Raw genomic sequence first — 19,515 nt, forward strand, 5'->3', positions numbered from 1 at the left:
TAGTAACCAAAAAGTAGACCAAATGTCCGCCAGTGGTTGGATCCATCAATAAAATATGTTACAAACACAATGGAAGATGATTTGGCATTAAACATGCATGCGATCATGTGAATGAACCTTGAAAATTAAGTGAAAGAAGGCAAACACACAGAATGACATGTTGCATGGTTTCATTTATGCGAACTATCCAGGATAGGGAGATCTAAAGAGACAGAGGACGGTGAGCCTTTGGCTTGTATACTTGGGATGTGTTATCAGGAGGGCCCAGGCCTTGGAGAGGGATGTCATGGCTTGGCAAAGTAAAGGGTCGAGGGGATGGGTGGACACAATGGTTGCATCACTGGGCTCAAACGTAACAGCTTTGTAACAAGGCACAGGGCTGGGTAGTGGTTCGTCTGCTGTACTTCCGGTCGCTTTGAGTGTTGACAGACGCGACAGCCAGCCCCTGATGATAGAGACAGAAAGTTGACTGGGCTGGGAAGACGGGGTTGACTGTGCCGGGAGGGAGAAGGGAGTGGGAGTGGAGAGCAGCGAGCTGCAGTGTTCTGTTGGAGATGATAGAACTGCTCTGGAATTGGATCGCGGATGATTGAACATACTAAAAGCTACTGAATTACACACTTTAAATAGATGAATTGTATGGTTGTGTGAATTATATCCTGGCAAAGCTGTTGTATAAAACTACGAACACACTTGGCTCTGAAATGTGGTATATGGTTCTTTTTCTTCCCTTTCCCCTCAGGCACCCGCTCTTCCCGCTGTTGGCTCTGCTCTTTGAGAAATGTGAGCAGTCCACGCAGGGCTCGGAAGGCACGACCTCAGCCAGTTTTGATGTGGACATTGAAAATTTCGTCCGGAAGCAGGAGAAGGAAGGGAAACCTTTCTTTTGTGAAGATCCAGAAACCGACAATTTAGTGAGTAAAGAAAGTGGTCTGTTTTTATTTTCTATTTCTTCTGCACTTCAGACTGTGCTCTGCTCGAGACAGGGTAGCTGTGCCGGAGCATCCCGTGTCCTGCCCAGGCTACCTCGGTGTCTCGGGTCTCCCTCTTCTCCGGTTACCTTCCTTTGCAGCGCAGGTGCAGTGGTCGATGCTTCCTGCCCGTGTGGACCAGCGGGGGAACCTAGCTCCCCCCTAAATATTTCCAAAGGTTTCTCGGGATCGGGTGCTCACAGGCCCTGGTCCCTCGTGTCATGTGCGTGGCACACTTGGCGTATTCCTTGTCATGGCACATTCTCCATGACAGCACTGCCCCGGTGGTCCTTCGTCTTTCCTGAGGTCTTGCGGGTGGGGAGGAGGAGGTGGCCTACAGCGCTGTGCAGAGGAAGGAGAGGATTCTATAATTTGGGCCACAGTGCCCTGTTTTGGCTACACAGCACAGCACAGCAGTGTCCTGAGCCCCAGGCATACACCAGGAGGTAACCACATGTTCTGCTCCAGGCCCAGGGCAGCACTCAGGGCAGGAGGAGCTGCCGAGACGCCTTTACCAGCTCTCCACCGAGGGCGTGCAGTCCCCATTCAGAATCTTGGGCTGGGCCTTTATCAGCAGAGAAATGTTATGGACGCCACCTCAAACCCACACCTCACAGAAGGGTGCTGAGGGCAGAGGGTCACTGTACCAGTGTGTCTAAGACTCTGGGACGTAACAGGAGGTTAGTAGGTCCCAACTGGAGGGAAGAGATGCTTGTGAGGTGCTGATTGAAGGCAGGGTTGAAGGGTGGGGAGGGGGACATGCAGGGTGGCTACTCAGTAACATTGTAACACTTTGATTAAACACTTGCTGATACAGTGACATTCTTAGGAAGGACTTGAAAGGTTTGTTTTGTTTTTTAAATATGGGAGGCTTCATGAATGAATTTGCAATTTGCGTGCCATCCTTGTGCAGGGGGGCATGTCAGTCTTTTCTGTATCATTGTAATTTCAGTATCTGCACAGCCAAAGCGAATATTGAAAGTGTTAATTATATCTAGACTTCCTTTTCTTTGTGTCCTTCTGGGGTCTGAGATCTTTTTGTTGTCCATCAATAGACGCATGGTGTAGCTGTGACAAATAGTGAGATGACAGTGTGCTAGCAGATGGCAGGTGTGCACAGGTGCCCTGTGAGAGCGAGAGCAGGCGGGCGAGCAGAGGGCACCGGGGTCTGGAGCACAAGAAAGAGAAAACAATCCTCGAACGTAACGTTCCTGCAGTGATTAGCGCCCTTCCCAGCACTTGGTTCTCCCATTCCTGTGAAGGGATTCGCAGAGTGGACCATCTCCTTATAGCGTGGCTCTGCTCCTTTCTGCGTTCTTCTCCTGGCCTGTGAGATTTGTTACAGATGTAGCTGGTAGATACGGGGCCTCTTCGTGCTTCTCTGTGTGTAAACGTTGAAACACGCATTAGGCTCCCAACCTCTTTCACTGTGACCATAAACAGGAGTTTCGTTTCTTTCACTGTTTCTCAAAATGGGTGATGCCACCCCAAGGGGGCGCTGGAACAATCTGGGTGGGTGGGCGGTGCTACAAAGCAGGTACCCACACTTTATCCTGGATTATGGACTCTGGGACCAATGCTTTTAATTGCCAGGGGGACCCTTGAGTCGTTGTTTTTCTCTGAAAAGGGCACGGTAGGCCAAATAAGTTTGGGAACCTTTGGCTGATTTGGACCTGTAGGGATGTGAAAATATGCTTTAAGCAATTGTCCATTCTCTCCCCCAACAGCAGAAAAATTGGGGGGAAAGCTGCGCAGAAGCAGACAAAGGAGGGATTTGGCAGACCGAGGGTGCTGGTGATGACAGTGACTTTCTCTGCCAGGTGGTCCTTTCCACCACCCACACCAGGCACAGCGGAATCTGACAGAGACTGAGCAGCTGCCCCCCATGGGCTCCCTTCTCAGCAAGCCGCTGTCTCAGCATGCTCATCTGTACCACACCCCAGGAGGTGACTATGCTCACCCCTATTTATAGGGGGCGAAATAGGAGCTAGGCTGCAGGTCTAAAGTTGTGGATTAGGGGTGGAGCTGGGCTTAAGCCCAACATTCCATCCCCCGGCTGCCACAGGCAAGCGTGTGTACAAGCCAGGCACTAAACCCCCAGTGTCAGCTGTCTGTCTCTGATGTTCTCATGTCTGTCGTTGGCAGTGAGGGTGGCGTGGCTTTCTGATTCCAGCCCAGTCTCTAGGAATCGTGGCATGCTGCTAACTGTAACTAGATCATGTTGTATTTTCTTGTCTGAAAGCCTTCATTTTCTCTGCTTTCAGATGGTAAAAGCAATCCAGGTTTTACGTATTCATCTTCTTGAGCTGGAAAAGGTTAATGAACTCTGCAAAGATTTCTGCAGCCGCTACATTGCTTGTCTGAAAACGAAAATGAACAGTGAGACCCTGTTGAGTGGAGAGCCTGGAAGTCCGTACTCCCCTGTGCAGTCCCAGGTATTTACGTTTGGGCTCCGTCCCACTTCCAGTTCCTACAGCCTCTGATTCCTAGGACCGCGTGCCCTGCCACCGGGCTCTTCTCGGTGGCTGCCCCGCTGGCAGCACCTCTCAGGCAATCCCTAGCCTGGTTGAGAAGTGCATCTCCCCTCCTCGATCTCCGAACCCCACTCCCAGCCTCCTGAGCAAAGACCTGGTGCTTCTCTTGGGCTTCTACATGTACTGCACTGGATTCCAGTTGCGTGTCCGGGCCCTGGGTGGCCGTTCACTTCGGTGCTCCCTTGTAATGGCTATCTCTTGGCCAGGGCCCTGCTGGTGCATTGGGGAAGGGGTGGCTGCCACCCCAAGGTGACTGCTGAGAAGTACCAAATCCGAGCCACTGGACCCCCAGGGGACGTAGGTCAGCTGTGGGAACCTACTAGCGCTCTACGGGAGCCTTCAAACCCTATGGGGCAGTTCTGCTCTGGTCTGTAGGCTCCCGAAGAACTAGAATCCACTCCGTGATTTGGTTTTTGAGCACTTACTAAAAATTAATATCTAGAAAATGGTGGGTTTTTTTGTAGAAAATGTTTTGGGGGCCCCAGACCAAGTGATTTTGGTTGTCTTTGTGTAAGACCGGTAATCCTAACAGGCCTGGTAGTAGAGGATCTTGGCAGAGTCCTCCTCATTAAACTGTATTTCTCTAGATTTCCATTTAGGGCCCTCATTACAATATCCTGTGTGTGCTTCCCTAGCCACCGGAACTAGCAGGCTATCGGCTTTTATTACATGTGTGAAGTAGGAAATCTTTTGAATTTGAGATTATTGAGTTTCATATGCAGTTTTAAGAAATCATACAGAGACGCCCTGTGAACCCCTTCACAAGCTTCTCCCAGAGTCACATCTTGCAGAACTTAGTGCAACGTCACAGCTGGGTATCGACGGTGACGATGGAGATGCAGAATAGTTGCCTCCTGCTGCCCTTTTATACCGACACCCACTTCCCCCTCCTGACACTGCCCCTCTTTCACCCATGCCACCACCTGGTCCTGTTTCTGTGAGTTCGGCTCTCAAGAGGCTTGTGTCAGTGGAATCGTGCAGTGTGCCCTTTTGCGATGGGCTTTGCCGTTCAGCATAATTCTCTGGAGATTGGTTGCATGTATCAGTAAGCTCATCCATTTTTATTGCTGAGCAGTATTGCCGGGCCAGTACACACTCCCCTGTTAAAGGCCATCGAAGTTGTGTGCAGTGTTTGGACTATAAAGCTGCCATGAGCCAGCATCAAAGTCACAAGTCCGGGGTTTAGAAATGCTGACCTATGCTCCAGAGAGGTGGTGCGCCTTCACATCCCCAGCAACAGTGTGTGAGGGACCCGCTTCCTCCCAAACCTTGACAGTACTTGTATATTCAGATTTTGATTTTAGCCGTTCTGGTTGGTTTGTTACCTCACCGTGGTGTTAATTTGCATTGCCCTGATGGCTAATGATGTTGACCATCCTTCCATGGGCTTATTTGTCTCCTGTGTATTCTCTGTTCGTGTCTTTGGTCATTTTTCTAGTTGAATGATTTATGGTTTCTAAATCTTTCCTTCAAGTTTGAGCTTGTCTTTTACTCCTTGGTATGGTCTTTCACATCGTTGTTCCTGTTGTTGTTGACCATGGGGATTGTTTCATCATAGCAACCTTCTGTCCAGCAGATCGAAACCCACCCGCTCCTGCACCGTCTCCGCAGTCCTTCCTCGGTTTGAGCCCATTGGTGTAGGCCCGGTCATTGAGGCTCTTCTCTGTGACCCTCCACTCTACCAAGCGTGATGTTCTTCTCCCAGGATTGGTTCTGCCCCATACATGTCCAGAAGGCATCCACCTGCTTGCCTCTGAGGGATGCTCTGGCTGTGCTTCTTCCAAGACAGGTCTGTTTGTCCTCCAGGCGGCACGTGGTACTTGCCACCCAAATGCATCATGGCTTCGTGGTCATTCTTATTCCGAGTCTAACTCGCCCATACTTCTAGGTGATTGAAAAGACCCCCGGCGCACTTTAGCCCTCACAACGGCATCCCCACCCTCAGCACTTAGAGAGAGGTCTGTGCAGCAGACGGGCCCAGTACAGTGTGTCGTTTGAGTTCTTGAATCTTGATTCCATGGGTGTTTATGATGCATTCAGGTAAAATGAAATTCACAGTTTCAATCTTTTTGTTTATCATGATATCTAATGGACCATTGAGAGGTTGTTGTGTTTTTCCCCTCATTGAATTGTAACCCACGCTGTAAGCTGTCGACTTTGGTCTCCATCAGTAAGTGCTCCGTTCATCAGGCAAGGTTGTGTCATCTGCATACTACAGAGTCGTCCTCCGGCCATGACGCCGTGTTCTTCCTGGAGTCCGGTTCTCGGGCTATGTGCTCAGTGTCTAGATGGAGTAAGTATGGGGAGAGAAGAGAGTACAGCCCTGACACACAGCATTCCTGGTGTAAGCCACTCCGTATCCTCTTGTTCTCTTCAGACAGCTGCTTCTTGGCCTACCTAGAGGTTCTGCAGAAGAACAATGAAGTGTACAATGTTATCCATAGTTGGTTGTGATCTACACAGTCAAATACCTTTGCATAATCAATAACAAATAAATAAACACACAAATAAACTCCTCTCTGGTATTCTCTGCTTCCCGCCAAGATCCACTTGCTGCAGCAGTGGGATCCCTCATTCATGAATATGGCTGGCATTTCTGCCAGATCCCTGTCAATGTACTGGTGAAGCCATGTTTAAGGTATCTTAATCAAAATTTTACTTGCATCTGACAGTAATACTGTTGTTCGATCATTTCCACATTCGGTTGGATCACCTTTCTTTGGAATTGGCACAAATGTGGGTCTCATCCAGTGTGTTGCCCAGGTAGCTGCCGTCCAGGAAATTTGGAAGCCTTAGGATGAGTGACCGCTCCAGTGTTGTGTCCATTGGTCGAAGCAGCTCAGTTTGCATCCCCTCAGTTCCTACAGTCTTGTTTTATGCCATTGCTTTCAGTGCAGCTTGGGCCTCCTCCTTTAATACCATCACTTCTTGATCATATGCCACCTCCTGAAATGATTTAGGGACAGTGACTCTGCATAGTTCCTCCATTTTCTTTTGATACTTCATTTTGTTGCAACTTGAGGCTCGAATTTTTTCCTCTAGTTCTTTTAGCTTTAGAAATGCCAAGTGTGCTGTTCCTTCTTGGTTTTCTAGCAGATCATTTCATTATAATGCTTTATAGAAGTATCTTTTTAACATCTTGGCTACCCTGTGCCATTTTCTGTTCCGTTTGTTTCATCATTTCTTCTAGCAGCCTTAGCTACTCTGTGTTCAAGACTCAACTTCAAATGTCGTCCCTGCTCTTTTCTGTCTTTCCTTCCTGTCCTTTTAGCGAGCCTTCCCTTTCTTCATGCCTGATGTTCTTCATGTCGTCCCAGCTCAGCGCGTCTTCTGTCATCAGTTGGCAGTGCGTCGATCTAAATTTAGGTGAAGTCGTGGGCTTGTTTCCATTTTCTTCAGCCTCGCTTGAACTGGCTTAGGAGCAGGTGATTGGTCTGTTCCACAGTTGATTCCCGGCACTGCTCTGGTTGAAGATAACTGTATTTGCCACTGTGTCTTACACAGATGCAGTCTATTTGATTCCTCTGTATCATCATCATTTATGTTGTTGAAAGCAGCCATTTGCAATGAATTAAGTCATTGATCTTGGAAAATTCTATCATGCAATCTCCAGCTTCATTTCTGTCACCAAAGCCATGTCTTCCAATTATTGATTCTTACTCTTTGCTTCCAACTTTTGTCTTCCAATCATACCACTAATTATCAACACATCTTGATTCCATTTTTTTTTTTTGCCTCTGCAACAGGCTTTATTGTCTCTTGATAAACTTCCTCTCACCTGGAGGAGTACATTGTTCTAGTCATTAGCTTCTCTTTTTCTCTCTTTAAACTCTATGCTAACAGCCACTGAGCCAGGATTGCATATTTGATCAATGTAAGACTACAGAAGTTGGTAGAAATCTTCAGCTTCATCTCCTTTGACTTTATTGGTTGGGGCATGAATTTGAATAATATTAACTGGCCTTTTTGTAGGCATATGGATAGTATCCTCTCACTGACAGTGATGTTCTTCAGGATAGATCTTGATAGGTTCTTCCTGACAATAAATGTGGCGTCATTCCTCTTCAGTGTGTCCTTCTTGGCATAGTAGACCATGTTATAGTTAAATTCACAATAACCCGGAGCAGTCTGTTTCCGTGCACCAGTACTTAGGAGATCCATCGTAATGCATTTCATTTCATTGTTTATGACTTTCCGTTTTCCGAGATGCAGACTTTATATAGCCCATGTTCTGTTTATACAGGATATTTGCAGTTGTTTCTTCTCACTTTGAATGGTGCTTGTTTTTCCCCAACAAATGTCACTGGAGCAGATGGGACATTCATAAGGGGGGAAAAACTGGGGGTAAAAAAACCTCATCCTAAACCTCACACTTTATTATAAATCCTATCTAACTCAAACTGGATTGTGTCTATGTAAAACTACAAAACCTTTGGAAAATAAATTTAGGAGAGGATATGAATAGCAGTGGGTCTTTCACATAGCAAATTTCCCTTCTTTTGACAAAGTTCAATTTATCACCTTCCCTCTGATGAATTGTGCTTTGTTAGTAGGGATTCCTTGCCTAACCCACAATCCTACAGATGTTATTCTAGGTTTGTTTTCTTAAAGTGTTATAGTTTTACCTGTAAGCGTGAGGTTTATTTTGAGTCAAGTGCTGTAGTACAGGATGACACTTACATCGAAGCTCTTTTATGCCTGTGAGTGACCATTTCCTCCAGGAGCCTTTGTTGAGAAGACTGTCCTTTCTTCGTGGAGTTGGTTTTGTGCTTTCGTTGAAGGAAATTTGGCTTATTTGTAGGTCCGTCTCTGGTATCTCTCTTCTGTTCCATTGATGTATTTCTGTCTGCAAATACCAGACAGTCTGGATTGTTTATCTGTATAATAAGACTTAAAATTAGGCCAATTCCTTACTTTTTTATGTTTGTTTCTCAAATTTGTTGTAGCTTCTTTGTGTTTCGATGTATACTTTAGAATAATCTTATCTACATTTACAACAAATATGGCTGGAACTTAGATAGGAATTAAATTATACCTGTAGATCATTTTGGTGAAAATTTAGATCATTGCTTTATTGAGTCTTGCAATCTGTGACCATGTTACTCATTGTTATTTAGATCTCTGATGACTGTATGTGGAAATTATCGCCTATGCTTGTCTTGTATTCTGTGACCTCGCAGAACTCCTCATTCTAGTAGCCTAGGGTTGTTTTTTAATAGGGTACTTGGCATTTCTCATCTAGATATTCATGTCATCTGCAAATTGGGACAATTTTATTTCTTTCTAATCCGATTTCATAGGCTAGAACATCTAGCTGTGTTGGAAAAGCGTTCTGAGAGTGAAGATTCTTCTCCAGTTCACCTCAGGAGGAAAACAGTCCATCTTTACCAGTAATTGTGATTTTGTCGGCGCTCTTTTCCACTAGAGGAGCTTCCTCTCTATTCCGATTTTTCTGAGAGTTGGTGGGGTGTTTGTGTGTGTGTGTGCTTGATTTTCGTTATAATGCGTATTGTATTTTGCCAAATGTTTTCATCTATATTGATTTTGATTGATATGATCATGTGATTTTTATTTCTTTGCCTGTTAATATCCTTTGTTGTTATTTTAAATTAGTTTTCCATTCCTAGAATACGTTCCACCTGGTCATGGCACATAATTCTTTTTATATACTGATGCGTTTGATGTGATAATATTTTATTTAACATTTTTATGGCTAACTTATTAGTTATTTCATTAGTCTGTAGTTTTCATTTTTGTTCTGTCTGGTTTTACCATCAGGATAATACTACTTTCAGAAAAATATTTGTACAAATTAGGTAGAATTGATGGTTAATTCTTTTTTTAAACCTTTGGCAGAATTCCCCAGTGAAACTATCTGTGCTTAAAGATTTCTCTTGGGGTAGCTTTTAAGTTACAAATTTAATTTTCTTAGTAACTATGGAGATAAAATTACCATATATAACTCACATTGCATGAATTAGGGTAGCTTATGTGTAGTGTAGTTGTAAAATGGAATCAGGTCCATTTTATCTAGGGTGTCAGATTTCAGTTTGTAGAGTTAGTGTATTTCCCTTGTTATCTTTTTGATGGCCACAGTGCCTGTGGTGATGACTCCTTTGTCATTCTTGACACTGGCTATTTGTGTCTTCTCTTCCTCTGTCCCTCTCATAAGAGGTTTGTCACGTTTATTGACTTTCAAAGGACCAACTCTTTGCTTTGGAATCAAATTCAGTGATTTCTCCTTTTTATTTCCTTCCTTCCTTGTTTAGGGTTCCTTTGTTCTTTTCTTCCTTTCCCAGATTCTTGATGCTTGAGCTTAGATCATTGACTTAGATGGCGTCACTGTTATTGTGATCAGAGTAGTAAAGTTGAACCGTCTGCCAGAACTTACACGTCCAGGTAGCTGTGTGGGCTTTGGGCAGTGTTGGTGGATGCTTTTTAGCCCCTCGAGTAACTCAGTGCCTGCTCTGTGCCATGCCCGTGCTTGAGGCTTGGTACACAGAGGTCCCCTCCCCAACGCAGCCAACCCAACAGTAGTAATAAGTTGACAAACTGGCCTGCTTGGGCCTCAGATGGGTACAGTCACCAGTGTTAAAGTTTTAAATACTGGCATGGAGCTTGCTGCCGGCCAGGCCCTGTTCCGAGCTTGCGCTTTACCAGTAGGAACACACAGATGTAGAGGGGGGGGTGTGTGTGCAAGTACTAAGGGCCGGGGTCACTGGGAGTGACCACCTGGTACCGCTCAGAACGTCTTTGTGCTTGGTGCCTTTTGGTTGCCTCTCGAGCCTGTGCTGCCCTGCTGAGCGTGCTCACTGGCACTCTTGATCCTGTCAAGGACAGTGTGTTCCAGGAGAGTCCCACAGCCCCAGGGCCGAGGCTAATGAAAAGGTGGTGGTAAAGTCACCCAAGGAGGTGATGTTAGTCCGATCGTAGTGTCTTCCTAGTCACATCTCCCAGGCGATCAGGTGTTTTAACCTGATGGCGAGGTGAAAGGTAATCTTTTGGAAGCCACGTTGCAAACAGAACAGCACTGACCGTCATGTTGGGTGCTCAGTGCAGTTTGCAGCTCTTCGTCTTCATGTATGTGATGCGTACTTGTTGAGGGCTGGCCATAACTTTACCACCGGCGTGTTAGCACCCCTTTCTTTGCATTTACAGACATGGGTTTGCTTTGGTCTAATAATCACTGCCTCTCTGTGTTTATGCCTTCAGCAGATCCCCAGTGCCATTACGGGCACGCTCAGCCCTCAGGGCATTGTGGTGCCCGCATCTGCCTTGCAGCAGGGAAACGTAACCATGGCAACTGTGGCAGGTATGTTTAAAGAAAAAGTGGACAGCGTTTACTTGAGTTTTTGCAGGGAAAAGTCCCTGCAGAACCAAGAAGTACATACATGCAATTCGTAATTAATGCCTTGGCCATCCGTTCCTGGTGTAGTAGTTCTGAAATTCCAGTCTCTATAAAGACCTGTTTCTTGTCAATAACAAATACCAGTTGTTTTTTCTTATCAAAGAAGTATTTGAGACTGAGGGTGGAGGTCACACATTCATCTCCTAACAGAGCCCTGGTGGAGTAGTTGGTTACATGGGTAGGTTGCTAACAGCTGCAAGGTCAGCAGTTCTAACCCACCAACCACTCCACAGGAGAAAGATGAGGCAGCCTGCTCCTGTACAGATTTACAGCCTCGGAAGCCCCAGGGTTACTATGAATCAGAATAGACTATGGAAGGGGGTTTATTTCCCAAGCTATATCTCCTCTCGGATGTCCTCACCCCCCCCAGCCTCAGGTGCATGCTAGGGTTCAAGAAAGAGGCACTCTACAAAGGAGGAGGGGAGGAGAAAGTGGAGTGGCAGAGCTGGGCAAGGATGCTGACTGGGGCAGCCCCGATAGCACATCAGAAGGCATGGGCCCTTCGGGGTTTTAGCCAAAAGTGTTGGACCAAAAACACCAGTATTGTAGTTCTCCTTTTTGATCAAACGAGCCTTTCTTCCTGTAGAATTTCCCCTTGTGCTATTGTATCTTTTTTGTTTACTGTAAAATACTGTCACCCGTCCCGTTCCTCATTTCATTTTCGCGAGGATGTGTGTTTGCAGTGTTCGAGAGGCAGCCCGAACTCCGAAATCTGCCCACTTCCCGTCATTTTTACTAAGTGAAATGTGTGCATGGTAGGAAAAGGGAGAAGCACAAAGAAGGGGATTCCAAGCCCCACCTAAAGGGAGCGCTCCCAGGGGTGCCTGGATGGGACAGAGTGGTGTCTGAGGAGGGGCTGTCCTGCCTGCGCAGGCCCTTGAGGACCGCCTCAGTCCCTGATGGTGCTGGGTCTCGGGCAGTAGAGCACGTTGGAGTCATGGGAAATGAGCGAGAACGCTCATCAAACTAGAAGTTTTATCTCTTCCATAAGTATATTGAAAAGAATGGTTTTAAAAAGTTAAGATTATAGCTTAAAAGAAATTCTCTGCTTTCTTTTTGAGGTGGCACAGTGTACCAGCCCGTCACAGTGGTCACGCCCCAAGGTCAAGTAGTGACGCAGGCGCTGTCGCCGGGGACAGTCAGGATCCAGAATTCACAGGTGTGTGCTCCGTCTTGAAGGGAGGGTTGCGGGCCTATGTGTGCACAGGTGTGGGAGGTGTAGGAAGAACCAGACTTGGGCTGTAACTCCCCCCACCCCACACACACACACACACATACACACAGACAAGGTCATGTCTTGCAGACCGGCTGCCATGTAGCAGTTTTCCATTGATCTAAGCATAATGCTTTGTTTCTGTGTTCCTTTTTACGCTTCACCCCCCTCACTGTAGAAGAGGGGCAGGGTGCAGAAAAGCTCAAAGAAGCAGGAACAGACTCACCGCGCCCGGGCAGCAGCTGCCACTGTAAAGCATTTCTGTCTGCAGTGGATGGTGGCCATGGGTTAGGGTTTGTCAGGAGATGGGGGGTCAGGAGAACGGTATCCTTAAGGGTCCACCTGCAGGCTCAGAGAGCCACCTTGGTGAGTTAACCAACTGTGCCCGGCCCCATCCAGACCTTCAGGGGAGAATCTGGCAGAGCGCAGGCCTGTGTGCTTTGCAAAGCTTCCCAAGACCATGCTGTGATGCCCCGCCCGCACCAGCGTGCTGGAGGCTGGACCTGGATCCCTCCCTGAGCACTCAGGGTACTTACAAGCACCGTGAGAGGCCTGAGGAGTCTGAAGTGGAGAGTCTCAGCTTTCACCCTTCCTGTTGCCTGGTTTGGAGCCTGGCTCAGGGCAGGCTGCAGGCTGGTGTCAGACACGGAGAAAAGAAGGGCTCGCACACAGCAGAGATAGCCCCCTATGCCCGGCCAGTCGAGGGGACCGTGCTGGGGAAGCCCAGACCAGTGCCTGCAGCCTGGGTTCTCCTGCCTTCTCCCAGGGCCTGTGTGGGCAAACGAGGAGACTGGACATGGGGAATCCAAACTCTGTGTGCATTCGGTTTATATCCATAGAAACCATATGTATATCATGAATATACACACGTATACTTAGAGTTTCAAATCAGAAAAACAATGTATATGCCATTCCTTATTATTATGAGCACATTTCTTCAGTCTTTATAGTAGTTCTTTGTCTGTGACCCACAGACACTTTCTGCACCCTTACTGCAAGCGTTGGGAATAGTGGTGGTTACCAAATGACATAGCAGTTTGGTGCAGGTGGGCCGGTGTCACTCACCTTTGTCTTCGCCAGTTTTAGGCGCGCAAAATGTAGTTGAGCCAGGGGCTGCTGGCGTCTCAGTGCGGGATCTGCTGACGGGGCGGGGGTGGAGGGGTGGGGGGAATGGATCTTGTAGATCACCTTCCTCTCCATGGTCCTCTGCTTTCCCTTCCCCTTTCCTCCGCGCCTCTTCGTGCTTCCTGTTGGAAGTTTGGGCTCGTGTGTTTTAGGGGGTTCTCCTGACCCCCCATTTAGGCTTGTGTGTCTGGGTCAGAAATGAGGATATCGGGGTTGTCTGTTATGGATACTGTTGTCACTCTTTCATCAGTGTAGACGTCTGTGTCACAGGCGGCTCTCATCGTGACTAGTGGTGGTGGTGGTAATGGGGATAGTGGCAGTGGTGGAGGAGGGAGGTGTGGATGGTGGTCTTTGAGGCAGTGGCTGTGGTGATGGTGGTGGAGGTGCCGGCAGGTCTTGTATCATTGCTCTTCTTGCTACACAGGGTCCCTGCCTCGTGTCTGGCCAGGCCACATGGACTCCCATGGACTGGGTGCTTCCATGCCGTGGTTGGAGCCCAGCATGGCGATGCTCCCCGGGTCTGTTCCCGGCACCAAGCGATTCCATTGTTGTTGAGATTTCCTGTTCTTTCCCTTCGCCCCTCCCCCAGGAGTCTCATTCCTACAACTGTTACTTGTATATTTTAGTAGCGTGCTATGGTTTGGGCCTCCGTTTTACTCTACAATAAGTTTTAACTTTTTACCACGTTGTTAGATGTCATAGCTCAAAATGGCAACGGGAGCTAAAGACTTATAACAAACGGACGCTCTCGGCTGCACCCTCCTGCCCTCTGCCGGGCAGCGCTCTCAGTGGCGTGGTTAGCCTTTCCTTCTGCTTGTGACCTCATGTGTCTAGCTGCTGTCAGATGCCATCCAGTTGACTGACATGGGGACCGTGTGATAAGAGTGGGCCTGCTCCACAGGGCTTCAGGGCTGCCATCTTTGTGTGGGTGTAGGTCACCAGGGCTCTTCTTTGTCAAGTAGCACTGGCTGCATGTTCTGTAGCCCTTTCTCGGTGACGTGAGGAAGTCCGTATCGGTAGTGCCGTGGCCACTCTGCCTCTTCCTGCCCTGGTGTCTGCCTTGGTGCTCCTGCTCCTTCCTGTGTTCAGCGGCCATGCTCTGCTCGTCGGTGCCGCTCTTAGCCTGACCTGGTGGAGGCCGGGAGCTCAGCGCTTGTCAGAAGCACAGGTCGGAGTAGCCATGATGGGCAGGACCAGGGAGTGCACCTGGCTGCTGGGAGGGGCTGGGCCTTGGGGCCTGCCCTTGCTCTCCTGGCAGCCTCTGCAGGGGATGGGGGGGTGGGGGTGTCTGTCAGTGGTGCTGCTGTAAGAGGTTTCAGCACTAGAGGAACCCAGTCCTTAAGCTGCCCTAGCAAGGGTGCCATGAACGTGCTCAGTCGTACCCCCTGAGGGCTTGTGGTCATCCCAGCAGGAGTCCCAGGCTGCTCTGTGATGCCCCATGGCTTTCTGTGTTTGCTCGTTGAACAGCTTCAGCTGCAGTTGAACCAGGACCTCAGCATCCTGCACGCGGACGACGGCTCGGCCAAGAACAAGCGGGGTGTCCTGCCGAAGCACGCCACCAACGTGATGCGCTCGTGGCTCTTTCAGCACATTGGGGTAAGGCTGCCGGAGAAAGCCCGTGGATGCTCCCTGAGCGCCGGTCTGGCCCTGAGCACTGTGGCATGTCCATAGAGTGTGGACACTGGGTCAGAGGGAGAGTCGTCCAAAGTGAGGGGGTTGCCTCAGAGATGGCGAGGGGAACAGCTCCTGTCCACTGCGTACACGCCTGTGAGAGAGACTCGGGGGTGGGGGCCAGGGGTGGAGGCACCAACAGAGGGACCGAGGCAGGCAGGGTGCCATGGACCAAAGGCTCGACGCTGTATTTGGTGAGCAGGGAAGCTGCACGCTGTACAGATTGGGATCTAGAAGAGCACATGTACAGTCCACAGCCGCTAGCTGACTCGAGACTCGTTTTGACCCAGAAGGTCGTATCAATTACTGGCTCAGTGGGGACATCTGTGTGCACCTAGTTCCATACCTGAGTCTCCTGTGGTCCAGGCGGGAGCTGCCCCAGTGCAGACTGGCCGCAGTGGGCGCCGGGTGCACCCTGTTCAGCAGACACGCTGTTGGCCACCAGCACATTGTGGCAGTGCCACGTGCAGCCTCAGCCCCAGACTGAGTGGCCTTCAGGAAGGCCCCCTGGGTGGTGCTGGTTGCAGGAGCGGCTGAGCTCTGTGGGGAGGGCTGTGTGAGAAAGCCCAGACAAGAAACCTGGTGGTCATCACCTGGCCTTGGGCTTGGGCTTGGGCTTGGGCTTGTCAGTGACCCAAGGATGTTTGTGCTGAGACCCCAAGGCCACATCTGCAGTCAGGGTGCAAACCTCTTGATGGCCACTTTCGTTATCCCCGTGGCACCACTCTGCCAGGGACCTCTGTCTCAAGGTGCCCACCTCTCCTGCGGTAGGTACTTCAGCCTCATGACCCACCCAGCCCCTGGCTCACAGAGCGCCAGGCTGGCCTCTCCTCGGTTCCTCTGGGCACCACAGCCCCTTTCTGACTGGCATACCTGTCTGTGGCTCGGCTCTCTGCCCAGCTGTGTACTCTCTCAAGTCCAGACCTGCCTCAGGGAGGCCTGGCGCTGCGTGTAGTGTCAGCCTCCATGTCCCCTCGGTCACCCGTTATGGTCATGCTGGGCCCCTCAAGCCATCAGCCCTGCTCCTGTTTGCTGGGCCCTTCCTCTGGGTGGAGTTGTGCACCTTCCCTTGGTAACCAGGGTCAGTGGGTGCTGTGGGCAGCATCTAAACTGGCAAGGGGATGTGGCTCAGCTGTCCAGGTAAAGGGGAAGGTATGCCCTCCCACCACCCCAGGATGCCTCTTGCCTGAATGCTACTCCACCACCACCCCACGCCCCCCGAAAAAAGAGAAAAAAAACAAAAACTGTGGTCTGTGATTCTTGCCTCACCTCATCATCAGCAAGGCAGTTAGCAGTGCGCCTCTTCTCTCCGAGCCAGCGTGACCATGCCACACGCGGGCCCCACAGAGACGCTTCACCAGGAGAGCAGGCATGGGCCTGTCAAGTAGGCAGCGTTCTAAGGAGTCCTGATGGCAAGCCCTGATGGTGGCGGCTGGTCTGCTAGTCGCTCGGTTAGTGGTTCAGCAAACCAGCTGCCCTCAGCAGAGACATCGGCTGTGTGCTGCTGTGAAGATTGACAGCCGTAGACACTGGATCGATGGGGTCGCTGTGGGCTAGGATCAACTCAGTCACAGTGGGTGGGGTTTGTTTTTGTTATCTAAAGTGATAGGGGAATAAGCATGATTGAAAAAGGAGTGTGTGTATATATATGGTTATCATAACCCATGGCTCTATCTTTATAAAATGATTACAGTGTAGCACAAGTAGGTGGGGAGATTGAGTAACTCTTTTTCCTCTCACATTTCTTTTAATAACTTAATAATCTCGAAAACAATAAACCTGTTCAGGAGAGCCCGTTAAAATGCCATGTTTTTCTCTCTAAAGCAATTTCTGTCTCTTCTTGACCTCATTTCTTTGAAATCCCCACGTGGGTCTTTTCTCCCGCCCTAGGGCAGCATTCGGCGTGCTGTTTTGTTCCGTTCCCCTCTGAGTTGTGTGCTTATATCCCCCCTCGTGTTTATGAGCTCTTGGAGGGGCAGGAACAGTGTTCACGTTTCCATCACACTGAGTTATAATTTGAAGGCAAAAGCAAAACTGAGGCAAATCCAGTGCTAATCCAGGTTTCCCAACGTTCCCCGTGTTCATATAGGACAGAGCCCAGGCAGACAGGGGTCCGGGTGGGTGAGTAAGTACATGGCTGCTCACAGACAGGTCGGTGGTATGAGCCCCCAGCCGCTCCGCAGAAGAAATCTGGGCTGTGGCTGACATGGAGACGACAGCCTAGGAAACCCGGGCAGTTCTGATCTCCAATCGGCCAGCGAGTCCACAGCAGGGAGCTCCTGCCTGTGGGTGTGCAGTCTGCGTCTCCCTGCTCTCTGCAGAGAGGCAGCCAGCGTGCATCTTGGAAAAGGTATTTCTCACCATCAACAAACAGCAAACGTGCTGACACCATGCCCGTTTCAACACGGCGGCCCCATGTGGGGTCCCGCGGCTGTGATCTCGGCCTTCTCCCAGGGAGCAGTCGGTGGGTTTGAGCCTCCAGCCTTGGGATTAGCAGTTTTGTTCTTCCCCTTTGGTAATATTTTGAATTAGCTGTAAGACAGAACAGCAGTTAGACGCCCTGCCCCAGTCTATGCCTTGATCCTTGACCCGCAGCCACAGTAACCTATCAGAGGCTTGTCCAGAGGGCACAAGGCTCCCCAGGACAGGACACGCAGGGCTCTGTTGAGTCTCTCTGTACCAGTGAGGAGAACACATGACCCGCCTCTGCCGGGCTCACAGCTGCTCCTCATGCATTTCCCATCTCCACGGGGGAGGGGAGTGTGCACACACTGTGAGCCTCGGTGCCCGCATCTGAAGCAATACCTTGGAGTGACTGAGCAATCGTTGGACGAGTGGGGAACACTCAGCGGTAGTGGAAAGGGGCGATGTCTCTCTGTAGTGGAGGTTTCAAGGGTTGAAACTCATCGGCCCAACGTGGAGGCAGTTTATTAATAAATTATACCTCAATAAAGTTGTAGATCAGCGGGTCTCAACCTGTGGGTCATGACCCCTTTGGGGGTCTAACGACCCTTTCACAGGGGTCACCTAAGACCATCAGAAAACACATATTTACCATCGTCTTAGGAACCAAGACACGGCTCCTCTATCCGTCTCCTGGCAGGTCCACCCACATGCAGATATGCCCACCTATGAGTACCCGGTGTGAAGACTTACCCGTGCTACACCATGCATCAAGACAACATTTCATTTATTTGTCATTAGAAATAAATATTTCACAATATACTATTACATATTGGTTTTGTGATTCATCACTACATGCTTTAATGATGTTCAATTTGTAACAATGAAAGTACATCCTGCGTATCAGGTATTTACATTACAATTCCTAACAGTAGCGAAATGACAGTGAGGAAGTAGCAACGGCAATAGTGTTATGATTGGGGTTACCATCACACGAGGAGCTGTAGGAAAGGGTCTCGGCTTGAGGAGGGGTGGGAACCACTGCTGTAGATGCTTTCTGGAGCTCCCCCCCCACCCCATGCCTGGCGGAGTGCGCCCAGTGAGAAGTCGGATGTGGTGTGGCGGGTCTCTTCGCTGCACCAGAAGAGTTTCTCCAACACTAGTACAGTCTGCTGCGGTCTCAGGAGTGCTTCCTTCTCTGTGGGGCTTAATCAAAGACTATAGTTCGGTTTGGGAGAGAAGCCCAGAGGACGCCTGCTCGTTGTTCAGGTGTGGGCTTCCTGGATAAGTGTGACTCCCCTTTGAAGACTTAAAGCTCATAGCCGCCCTTCTTTTCCTTCTAGCACCCCTACCCTACGGAGGACGAGAAAAAACAGATTGCTGCGCAGACAAACTTGACACTACTACAGGTTAACAACTGGTAAGAGGCCCGGCTCTCGGGAGCCCTGCATGTCCGCAGAGCAGAGCAGGAGCCCTTGGAAATGCTGGTGCTGGTTGTCATCGGTGGGTGCTTCAGGCCGCCAGAAACCCTGAGACCGAAGCAAAGCGCCCCACGTGGGCGCCTGGAACAAACAGATGGTTTTTGTGTGTTTGTTTTTTAAAATCATTTTATTGGGGGCTCGTACAACTCTTCTCACCATCCATCCATCCATCCATTGTGTCGAGCACGTTTGCACTATGTTGCCATCCTCATTCTCAGAACGTGTGCTCTCTGCTGCAGACGCTGTTTTCTCAGTGGAGGCTAGCATTCCCAGTTCCGGGCATCAGCTCTGTGGGAGGCCTTCCTCTCCTGGTGGCCTTGGGGAAGGCCCTGTCTCGGTTCAGCTTCTGTACCTGGGGGATCTTCCCCTACCTCTTTTTGTAATCACTTCTTTCCTTGATCTGCGATTCTATGTCCCAGATTAATTTGCGGCATGACGTCTCATCGTGCTGAATAAGACGATGACCACACACACATACTGGTTTAGGATTTCCAGCACCTGTTTACGGGAGACACAATCCACGCGGTCCCTTTGTCATCTGGGGGCATCTCTGTGGGAGTTTTCATGCACACAGTCTTCTGCTAAACAGTAATCAGTAGTACTGTTTAGAGGACAGTGCCCGGGTTCTTCCAGCTAGCCGCCTTCTCTTATCACCCAGTGCTGGAATTGGTGCCAGGATGCCCATCGTCTACCTCCCCATGCTCACGTC

The 19,515-nt window shown here is 49.5% G+C and overlaps 1 protein-coding gene across 4 annotated transcripts in view; it reads left to right on the plus strand.

Moving 5' to 3' along the window:
• The window catches only part of PKNOX1 (PBX/knotted 1 homeobox 1), a 37,616-nt gene that overhangs the window by 11,827 nt on the left and 6,274 nt on the right, over window positions 1–19,515 (plus strand). For 2 of the 4 annotated variants that reach the window (XM_004696907.2, XM_045284616.1), the window contains exons 3-8: window positions 743–914; window positions 3,236–3,406; window positions 10,718–10,817; window positions 11,975–12,072; window positions 14,719–14,847; window positions 18,669–18,745. In XM_004696907.2, the coding sequence (XP_004696964.1) occupies window positions 743–914; window positions 3,236–3,406; window positions 10,718–10,817; window positions 11,975–12,072; window positions 14,719–14,847; window positions 18,669–18,745 (747 nt within the window). The remainder of the gene's footprint in view (window positions 1–742; window positions 915–3,235; window positions 3,407–10,717; window positions 10,818–11,974; window positions 12,073–14,718; window positions 14,848–18,668; window positions 18,746–19,515) is intronic. The other 2 variants (XM_030888684.2, XM_045284617.1) reach the window with 2 other exon arrangements.

This window comes from Echinops telfairi, unplaced genomic scaffold (genome assembly GCF_000313985.2).
Source record: "Echinops telfairi isolate 266 unplaced genomic scaffold, ASM31398v2 ScPeMD7_7469;HRSCAF=8507_0, whole genome shotgun sequence".
NCBI classification, from domain to species: Eukaryota; Metazoa; Chordata; class Mammalia; order Afrosoricida; family Tenrecidae; genus Echinops; species Echinops telfairi.